This window comes from Halyomorpha halys, unplaced genomic scaffold (assembly GCF_000696795.3).
Source record: "Halyomorpha halys isolate HHAL.00 unplaced genomic scaffold, Hhal_1.1 Scaffold106.1, whole genome shotgun sequence".
NCBI lineage: Eukaryota > Metazoa > Arthropoda > Insecta > Hemiptera > Pentatomidae > Halyomorpha > Halyomorpha halys.
The window spans coordinates 477,361-488,398 of NW_027111449.1; the positions used below are offsets into that span (position 1 = coordinate 477,361).

At 31.6% G+C, this 11,038-nt stretch overlaps 1 protein-coding gene and 1 long non-coding RNA gene across 5 annotated transcripts in view; one reads left to right on the forward strand and one right to left on the reverse strand.

Annotated features, from left to right (window-relative positions):
• The window catches only part of LOC106677660 (dynein regulatory complex subunit 3), a 26,494-nt gene extending 16,065 nt beyond the window's left edge, over positions 1 to 10,429 (forward strand). For all 4 annotated transcript variants that reach the window (XM_024362295.2, XM_067049443.1, XM_014415705.3 and 1 more), the window contains 6 exons: positions 1,701 to 1,910; positions 3,020 to 3,160; positions 4,506 to 4,722; positions 4,801 to 4,995; positions 7,955 to 8,094; positions 9,853 to 10,429. In XM_024362295.2, coding sequence (XP_024218063.1) covers positions 1,701 to 1,910; positions 3,020 to 3,160; positions 4,506 to 4,722; positions 4,801 to 4,995; positions 7,955 to 8,094; positions 9,853 to 10,327 — 1,378 coding nt within the window. In that variant the 3' untranslated portion in view covers positions 10,328 to 10,429. The remainder of the gene's footprint in view (positions 1 to 1,700; positions 1,911 to 3,019; positions 3,161 to 4,505; positions 4,723 to 4,800; positions 4,996 to 7,954; positions 8,095 to 9,852) is intronic.
• LOC112211156 (uncharacterized) overlaps positions 1 to 11,038 on the reverse strand; it is a 20,484-nt gene that overhangs the window by 7,203 nt on the left and 2,243 nt on the right. The window contains exon 2 of the long non-coding RNA XR_002945467.2: positions 6,574 to 6,742. This is a non-coding gene — a long non-coding RNA (uncharacterized lncRNA). The remainder of the gene's footprint in view (positions 1 to 6,573; positions 6,743 to 11,038) is intronic.

An 11,038-nucleotide genomic window follows, 5' to 3' on the forward strand; every position in this document is an offset into this window, starting at 1 on the left:
TATCAAAAGATAGAAATAATTATTCGGCGACCTACTGGTTTTTTTTGTTGTTTTTTTCTATCCTCCTGGAACAAAGAAAAAGGCATTTACAAATATATACATACACATATATACACCTACTGGTAATAAAAAAAAATGATTTGTAATACTGTAATTGTAATTATAACAGCGTGAGTGGCCGCTTTCTTAATATCGAGCCATAAATCAGTTATTTATATTTAATTTTATGCCTCTTGAAATGATAAAAGTTGACAAGTGGTAGATTTTACGCTTCTAAATAACACAACTAAACAATCGTCCGAAACACAATTAGATACAGTCTCAGCGTACATGCGCAGTATTGTAGCGTGGGTGTCAGCCGCCCAGGGCGGAGGGAAAGTTTACCGCCCACTTTTTTATTTAGGTATTACAATTTAAAATTGTTTTCAAGATTAGATAATTTAATAATCAGGAAATAAAGCCACTCTATAACAAGGCAAACTTTATTTCTTTATTTTAATAAATATTTATTTCACGAAATAATTATTTCATAGTACAGGTTTTTTTTTTTTGATTTTTTTTGTGATTATTTCATCAAATAATCATAATGGAGCCACCGCAAATGGAAGAAGTCTTCTTGAAGGAGGCTTCAAAGAACCACCCAAACACTGAACCCAGGTAGGGCTGATCTATAACTCATAACTACAACTAGTATAACTCATTAGTTATACTGACGATTAATTAATAACAGCTGGTTTAAAAAGGTCGAACGACGGTCCGTTGCTAGGCAACGCCGGCCAAACCACCCTTAGTGATTATTACTATTACGCTTGAATATTATAATATAAAATATTAAAATGCAAATGTATCTTTTAAAATAAACTAGACTTCCAAAGAAAATAATGCAATTAAAAATAAATATAATTATTCAAACAAGAAACATAATTATTTGGTGAAATAACGATTCAATTTATTTGATAAATACATTATTTAAAAAGTGCCCAATTCTTCCCAACAGAACTGAACTATGCCATGATTACAGAAAAGACCGTAAGCTATTTTACCTAGTGCAAAACATGGTAACTGCAGCCGATGCCATGTCCACTTTAATGATAATGATGATATAATGAAACATTTTGAAGTTAATTCAAAGTTATGCATTATGTGGAAGTTTTATCAAGTTCATTTAACACGTACTCAATTTATAGTTGATGAAAAAAAGTTAAAAATTTACTCGAGTTACGTGTTTAACTTGGGTAAATTTTAAACTTTTTTTGGCTATGAGGCTGAAAACTTCGTAAATGCAGTAGATACCACGTTTTACTTCAAAACAGGTTAAGAAGTACATATATATTTTCTTATATTTTTTACGAGTAACTAAGCCCAATTAGTTAGCACTCATACTAGAATCATCATAGTCCTGGACTTCAGCAAAAGAGCTGCTGTGAGCACTATTACTGGAAACTAAAATACTAGATTTAATGTTTCCATCATTATTATATCCACCAAAATATTAGTTTTCATCATCAAAAAGCAGACTGCATGGGGCAGCCATCTTTGTCAGTTACCATGATTTAAATTTTTAAACCATTGGGTTAAATTTTCATGAGAAACAGTTCATGTATATTTGTAAAGGCTACTACAAAAATATATATTTTATTAAACTATTTAAATAAAGAACTATCGAAGAAAATGTGTGCTGAAATTCTTTCTATTTACAGGGCAGAGCTTGACCTGTTAGAAATCGAAGAAACCAAAAGACAAAACGAAGAAGAACAAATGAAAATAAGGAAGGAGAAGGAAGACTTCTTCGCCGACGCCTTCATCGAAGGCCTAGGGACGAACCAACTCTTCAACCGGATGTTCTTCAATGATATAGAAGGGAAAGCCTTTAAAGACATCGGCCCACAGGTCTTCGAAACCTACGACAGGTCATGTATAAATCATTAATTTCATTTTAAAGCTTAAAAATAGTAGGATTTTTCAATGGCCTTCTACAACTTTGTCTATATTTTGTACTGTGTGGCTTTGTGCTTCCTCTAAATGATTATCTGCAGCTAATGAAGGAAGCTCAAATACTTTTATTTTCCACGCTAAAGAATTTTTATTCTGAACCTTAGGTAGAATTGGAACTATTTTCGTAAAGTATCATCTGTACTTCCGGAAAATAAAAAATGTAAGTAAATTATAAATTTCACGTTTTCGCCTAATACAGTTCAAAAGGGTACATAAATTATTTGTGTTATGTTTTTATAGAAGAGTTAAACCTTTTAGTTATAAATAAAGTTATTTACTTTATTTCAACATTTGAGTAACGTTTCTGGCAGTTTACCGGTTATCCAGTTCATAATAGGAAAATTGTCGCCATATTTTTTCTTCCAGAAGTAAAAGAAATATATAATGAAATGTAGAGTCTTTTATGTAGGTTTGTTTACTGTCAACACTACTCCATTGGTTGTAGCTCAATAATGTACGAGTGGAGGAGAAGCCATGAGGTGCAAGTGACAATCTTGTGAACAAGAGGCTATTTAGTATCTACTCATCCTTGAAGACCAGTATTAACTACCTATGCTATCTATCTTTGATATCTATCTATCCCTGCATACCTATTTTATCTTTCTATGTTTCTATCTATACCTGAATACTGATGCTATCTGCCTTTGTTATCAATCTATGCCTGCATAACTATGATATCTATGCCATATCTTCAGTATTGCTAAAAATGGTAAAATTATCAATTATTACTGATTAATCGAAACAAACCAATGTAAAAATGATAACAGAATTAATGCTCCTTATGTTAAAGATAAAATTAAAATCAATCTTCTTTGTCTAAATCAATCCTCAACATCAATGCTTTACACTACTATGAGAAGAGAGAAAAGAGGATGAATTCTCGACCTATTTAATTATTCCATGGATAAAAGTGGAAACAAAGTGAGATCCTACAGTCAGTAGTAAATCAACGTCACATCCTCTACATAAATATTAACTTTTAATTAATATTTTCCTCACTAATCAGATTGTTTTCCAATAACAGGTTGAGGACATCAGTGAACGAGATATGTATGGACATATGTAAGGCTGGAGAAGATAATTACAAACGGCGTTTAAAAGAAGTAGACATATTCGTAAATTCGTGGGAAGGAAATCAAAAGGCCGCTGAACAGCAATCATTTCAGTAATACCCTAATCAAAATAATGATTATTATCACAACATAAAATATGATTATAATTTTATGAGGACCTAGTCATGTCAAATCTGTAGCACCAATTGTCATTGGATTGACAATTAATTACATTCGAGGAATTTTCTATCAAAAGTCTATAAATCCACTTTTGAAAAGCTGTTATTTAAAACATTATAATAGGAGTATCTCATGTAAATAAGTTAAAATTTTAAAGAAAATGATGATTCGTAACACCTATTTGACAGAGAAAAATTTTAATAAACTAAAAAAGTTTTTGGTGTAGAATTTTAGTTGTCAAAAGGATCTTTTCTTTGACATTTTTGAATAGTGGCACATCTCTTGAAAAAAAAAATAGTTTTATTTTGTATTAGAGGTATTCCATACAGTGTAGCGTAGATTAGAATCAATTTGTAATAACTCTAATAGCTTTAGGAAAGTCTGTATTACAAAATGTAACCGTTGTGTACAGTACTATCTTTGGAACACGTTCAATTCTAAATAAAATCAAAACTCTTTTTTGCCAGATGTGCAACTATTCATGCAAAGTAGCGGTGATATAACTACTGATAAAAAACTCGATTCAATTGAAAGATTTATGTTTGTTTCAACTTCAACTGTCTGAGGTAAAGTAAAAAACAGAATATAGGTAAATTAAAAAAAAATTCTAAATTCATTGTTTGAGATAGCTCTTTTTTTCTTTGTTTTTCAAGTAAATATATAAGCATTAAGAAAACACAGTCATATGGAACCTGCTTTTCATTTTTAATAGTGGAAGAAAGAGCTTGAAAGATTGGAGAAACATCCAACAGGAGAAACACTTAATTGGAGAAACATATGGCACCAATACTCAAAGTGAAATCAAAATACAGTGATAAAAAAACAAAACAAAAAAAACAACACTAAATTCATGAAATTTAGGAACAAAAACATAGATAGTCAGAACTCTTTCGAGTATTTTATGGTTAATTAAACACATTGTATGCACTATTAGATAATATAATATAATATTGTAAATGACAAGTTTAATAATTATACATTAAATTATCATTTAGTCTTTTTCTATTTAGCTTGTTTCTAATCATTTCTTACGATTCGGGATTATACAACCGTTTTCAGTATAAACTTAAGACAATAAAACTTCTATAATCATTTTATATAATTTATACAAATTTTTGAGACTGGTATTTATCTATTAAATAAATCAAATGGTATCCTTATTAATAAAGATGCCATTTGAATTATTCTTCAATCATATTTTATGTTGTTTTTTTATTTTATTATAATTATTAATAATAAAATGCATTTTAGAATAACACAGCATATTATTACTGTTAGCCAACAGGTAGAATTACTACGCAAATGGAAACACCTTGTTTCACAAATGGGCAAGTTCTTGCAAGCAAACGCAAAACAGTTCAGGTCAAATGATGAATATGTATTACATAAGACCCTGGAAGAGTTCGAAGAAATCTTAGCAATGGCTAGAGATCAATTCGAAGAAGAATGGTACAAGTTGATGGAAGTAGAAATGAAAACCTACGACAAAAATGAGGCAAAGCTCTTATATTGTAGAATAGATATACCTTATCATGTCAAAGAAATTTTTATTTGTAATTAATTTAATTTTTAGGCTGTTATCAATTTATATGAAAGCGGCCTCTTTGACATAATAAATGTATTCATCGAGAAATCTCAAACGTACTTCACGCAATTGAGGGATTCAGAAACAGACTTCATAGACGATATGACCGTTAAATTAAACAAATACATGGTAGAAGTCTATCAGAGAACTGATAGGATGAACGTCCCTATATTACTGCGAAACGTAAGTTCATACTCCTGTTAAACCTATCTTTTCTTTCTTCTATAGTTTTCTTTCGTGTCTATAAATAAACTTTACATAACTGATGTCACATTTAAAAATGATTTTTTTACTAGAATTCCATTAATTCCTTCTTTTTGAAATGCCGTAAATATTTTCTTTTTTTACAATCGATATCTACTTTTATTTTTTACCTTTTTGTATCCCTACTTTTTCCAGAAGCATGATCCTGTTATGGCTTCATGCATTTGTATGAGGGATTTCATTGGTTAATTTTTGAAGTATACGAAATTAATTAGGTTAAATAAAAATAATGAAATCTATTGAGAACTAAAACTTTTAGAATTGAATTTCTTTTCTAAAGGCTTGTCGCTCTTTAGCAACTAATATGTGAGCAATTAGAGAATACTATAACCATAAAACATTCTTATGATGCAGAATGGAGTTGGGTTTATAGTCGCTAACACTACAATAATAGACAAAATATGTATAGGATAACTTAGTGAATACATTTATATATAAATATAAATACATAAATTATTCAGACTGATAGATGAAACAATATCATCATGAAATATTTAACATGATTAGCTGTATAAACTACTTAGCTATTGTTTATATAGCTAATAATAGCGGCACATTAGTGGTGAGTCTTGGGAGTCAGCATATGGCTAAAGAGCTCAAGAGGGGCAAAAAGAATGTATCCCTCCCTAATTTAACGAAAACTATACACCGTTGAGTCAAAATTGATGACCCTGCCAACTATGGTAAGGGGAAATAAAAAATAACGGCTGCTCTACTAAAAATTCATATTGAGTTCTTTCAAGTAAAAAAAAAATTCTAGTTATCTTCTCAGTTTTTATCTAAACTATATAAGAAGTATAATAAATGTCATTACCAATTAAATATCGAAGTATTTAAGGTAGACGATCCCTGAAGTTAATCTTTTTCGAAAGACAAAATTTAATGAAAAGTTATAATTTTCATTCATTTTTGATTCCGAGCTCCATATATTTAAAACTACTTACAACAACAAAAAATCATCAAATCACATTATTAAAGTAAAGCTAATTTTCTAAAATATGAGCTTTGATTGAGGGCTTTACGTTTGTCGAGGTTGTTTCAGCTAGTACTCCAATTGACAATGTGTGGTACTCTATACCAGAAGATCTTGACAATACGTGCTTAAATAGATTACGTTGCAAGTTAAGAGGCGAATGGACAAGATGGACCTTTCTGGAGCTAGCCGTAAGTCCTGGAAGGGTGGAAACTTCGCTCTGCAGGGTACTAGTTTGCAGTCTTGAAGGTGAATGCAAGTCCTAACCGGATGCTAGCCCCAGATCCTTTCAGAAAGAAACTTCGTTCTGTAGAGTGCTAGTCTGAAGGCACGAAAGGGAATGCAAGTCCAAACTGGGTACTTGCAACAGGTTCTTACGATAGGATTAAAGGTGTAGGGAAACGATGGTGACCATCAGAAACAAGCGTAAAATGAGACGTATCAGTATACATTAAAGTAATATATTTACAATTATAATAATACTGACATTGTTGGTTTACACATAAAATTATTAAATTACTTACACTTCAATGAATAAATAAACACCACACAGCATCCGAAGAGACATGGTTGGTGCCACTTGGCGGGAAGTGCTGAAGATCTGCTTTTGGCGGGAAGTGATAACGATGTTAATTCTAGCTGTCGCTCATAGGTATCGTCGCTACACGTTCAATACTTCTTGAGATACAGTTTCTAAAAAAATTTTGAAAATGGAACAATGTCTTCCAAATAACGAAAAATCAGATTATGTAAATTATTTGAGCTAATACTATGGAACCGGCTGCTCCCACGAAGATAAACGCTATTAACTACATTATAGTACATTTGACTACCTTGGGTGCTAATAAACAACAATATGTCTAATAGTACTGAGGAGATAAAGTTTTTTCCGAACCAGAGAAATGAACATTTTCTGAATTTATTTTAGTGAATATTATGGAAACTGCTACTCATCACAAATTGAGAGCAACTAGATGTATGCATTATGGGAGTAGTTGCCATGATATTTGTCAAATTAAATTCACAAAATATCAATGTATTATTATTTGAAAGAAAAAAAAGGGTGCTTTTTGAAAAACTGTATTTGAGTAACTATTGAACGTAAATAGCTCTGTTACGTCTTATATCTAAACAAATTTACTTTACTTTAAGTAACATCCCTTTAAATTTTGTAGTGCTATAGGTAGTTCTAAAGACATGGAGCACCAAATGAAATTAATTTCACTCATTCAAATTTAAATTATCTTATAAAAAATCTATCCAGATTATAACCAGACAAGTTTCAGAAATGGATTATTCTCATAGAAAAGACCAGTTGTAAGTTCAAATTTTCATAAATATGAAAGTACTCCAATCAAACTGGAAAAAAAATTGGGAATCGCTGTTAAAAACTTGTAATTAAGTGCCCATTTAAAAAATAAATATTTTATTTATGAATAAAGAATATAAATCCTGTATTTCTGTGAATATTTAGTAGGTTTAGGAAAATAAAAGAAAGTTATATTTCTAAAAACGTTTAGTGAACATCAAAATATTAAATTAAATAATAAAATAAAGTGTAAGATTATGGTAATAATTCAATACAAGATAAAACCATTCATTATTTTATTAGTTCTATAATTTCTTTCCAGTTGATGACATATCCTCAATTTTAGCACATCAAAACAAAGATTATCATCATAGCATTATGTAGGTTCATGATGAACAGAATCTTGACGATACATAGAATTTTCTGAAACATTCTGCCTTGTTAAAACCAGTTCCAAAAATTTGATACATAAATTAAAACTGTTTTAAAAACACAAATGATCTTGGCAATACTTCTGTCCCTTTCTGTGAGAATGACCCATATAATGTGATATTAATATTTTAATCATTTTTTTTTTTTTATTATTCTTTTACCAGATTGTCTGTGATAAAGATTCGCTGAGCAACGCAATAATAGCCTGCCATGATAAACATACCCTGGCCATAGACCTTAAGGAAGATTACATAGTGTCAAAGCTGAAAGAGTGGCACGCTAAGGAAACAGCACATCTTCAGAGGTTACATTTTATTTAGACTAGGCAACTTACATTTCAAAAATATAATATGTCATTAGATATCACTAAAATATGGTAGAAATCAATGGATTACTAAAGGGCACAAAATAAGAAAGAAATATGAGCACGTATTCATGTCAAATCAATCCTTTTAATTAGAAAAAAATATAGCTGGAATTGTTTAGTATGGAATCAACATCAATATAAAATGTTTACTTTCACTTACCTATATTTAGAATAATAGTAAGTTGCATTAATACGATAGTGCAAAATTGTTAATTCAAGTTTTCGATGGCAATGTACGTTTTGAGGTACATGATAGGCTCGTACCTATCCGTGTGTGGGATTCTTACCCACTGAAACCACCGCCCAACACCTGTCCCTTCCTCTCCGCGGAACCGCCGCTAGGCATTACTTCATGGAGGAAAATGGCTGAGTGCCGCCTCATTATTTTCTTCGCATCGTGTTCATTGCTTCCTAGCCCTCTCTTCCGCTCTCAACCTCTTAAGGACGACTGCGGAGAATCTCTTCACTGCGTCCCAATGCTGGTCTGAGCGCAGCTTCTCTCCTGAGTGAATACAAGCAAAAAACACGTGCTCGACTGTCTCCTGTATAGCCTGGCATGCAGGACATTCTGCTGTGTTGCCAGTTTGAATCGGTACTGGTAGACTCTAAAGCATCCATGTCCGGTTAACAGTTGGGTTACATAGAAATCCACCTCACCATGCCGGCGACCATACCACTAACAAACATCGGCCTACGAGGCCACCTACCGGAATCTGCAGCCTCCCAATGTTGTTGTCACTGATCGATGGTTATTTTCCGCTCGTATTCTCTGGAAACGTGAGAGCGTCCTCTGTAGTGGCTACTTCTTTCTACAACAAGGAGTTCCACCGACGGCATTCTGTCTATCATGCACACTGCCTCGTAGGAAACAGTCCGAAAAGCACTTACCGTCCTAAAGGAAACTCTGGGATAAACGGAAATCATCTGTCGCCTGTATGATTTGGTAACCATCGCATCATTCCAAATTGGAGCTGCATATAACAATAATTGAGGAGACAACTGTAGTAAGAAGCTTTCTGCGACTTTCCCTTGGACCTCCAACGTTTGACATAAAGCGTGACAATAAGGATGCTACTTTAGCAGATTTGGCGCTGATATATTCCGTGTAAATGGCTTTGTTATATTGTGTATTGCTTGCAGGATGACATCGTTATCCTAAAATACGAATTTTTATTGTAATAGAAAAATAAAAATCTATTTTCTGAACTGTTTGCCTTCCACAGTGGTAAGGGAGGTCCACCTAACCTCCTTGCTTTTACTCTTCTTTTCGTAAAATTATTATTCTTTTTTGTAAAATTATTATTATATTTGAAATAATTTTTAATTTTATCTTTTTTGCGAAAAGTTGATTATGAATATTATATCTGGTTCATTTTCATATACAATTTGAAAAAATAGGAATAAGACCACAGGAACTTATAAATAGTTGAAAAAATTCGTGAAGATATTCTGATTAATTTCCCATAATAACATAGACAATTTAGATTTAAAAAAATAATGATAATTTAAATCATAAAACCCTATTATTCGTTTGATTTATTCTTAATATTTCATGAAGATGGGGTAAAGCTCTGAAATGTTGATGTCATGATAAAATTAAATATTTTATACGAAAGATAATGAATTCATAATTAATTATTGATCCTTTAATTTATATAACATGTCGTATCTGATACATTTCATTTTAATTTTCAGAACAGAAATCCTAAGAAACAGAAAGGCTGTTTTAAAGATAAGAGATTCCGTTGACAAGGCTAACAGACTGTACGAGAAAAAGGCATTGGTAATGTTGAATTTTTTCAGAACCCCTGAACCATTATTCCAGAAAAAGAAAAAGGATAGAATATTTAGGTTGCCTGGAGACTCTGGAGAGTCAGACAGTGATGAACAGTCTGATTGGTCATCGAGGTCTGAAGAAGAAATTTATGACGAAAAATACATTCACAAAATCACTTCAGAAACCGATTTTAGAGAAGACGTCGATTGGACGAAATTATTAGATTCTTTCATGAAAGAAACGGAGACGATCAGGCCAAAAGATGATGGTGATATGAAGAGAGGAAGTGATGGTGAGGAAGAGACAGAAGAGGAGGAGGAGGAGTTGGATAAGGTAGCCTTAAAGGAGGTACTTTCTGATCACCACAAAGCAGATGAACATGTGGATATCTAAGGTGTGTCTTACTCCTATCTCATCATTAGTACCAATCATCATAAAGAAATCATATGTATGTCTGGTTTTATGTCAAACAATAAAATGCTATTTTTTAGACAATTTTATTTCATCTGTAGATGTGCCAATGTACAATCCTGATATTTCATCACTTGGGAGATATTATCACCATTAATTAATATATTACTATTTCTGTTAAATTAGTGCCGTAAATTGCATTATTAAAAGGATAAAATAAATAAATTATTGTAAATAAAAAATGAAGCCTCTGGTTCTTGATTTATTATAATAAAAAAAAATGATAATATGGGATAATAATTAGGCCAAAACAGGGTGCAATATTGCTCAGTATTGTTAGTTAAATGTTTATTACCGATTGCATGAAATTTGGGTATATAAAATACAATTTTAATTTCTGAGATGAATTGGTGGGTATATTATATACAAGTGATTGTCGAACTTCCCCATAAAATATGACTAAGGTTTTGCAGATCTTTCTCCTTGTTGGCCACTTTCTGCTCACTCCCTCCCCCTAGGTTGGATATTAAGCTACTCACTCATGGTGCTTTTTTACTTTGACACAAAAAAATAATAATAATAATTTATTTATTGATATTTACAACTGTATACACATATATACAACAAGTAAATTTGCTGTAGGTGACATAGTGACATGATAAAAACATGTGGAGAATCTACCCACTGATAGAA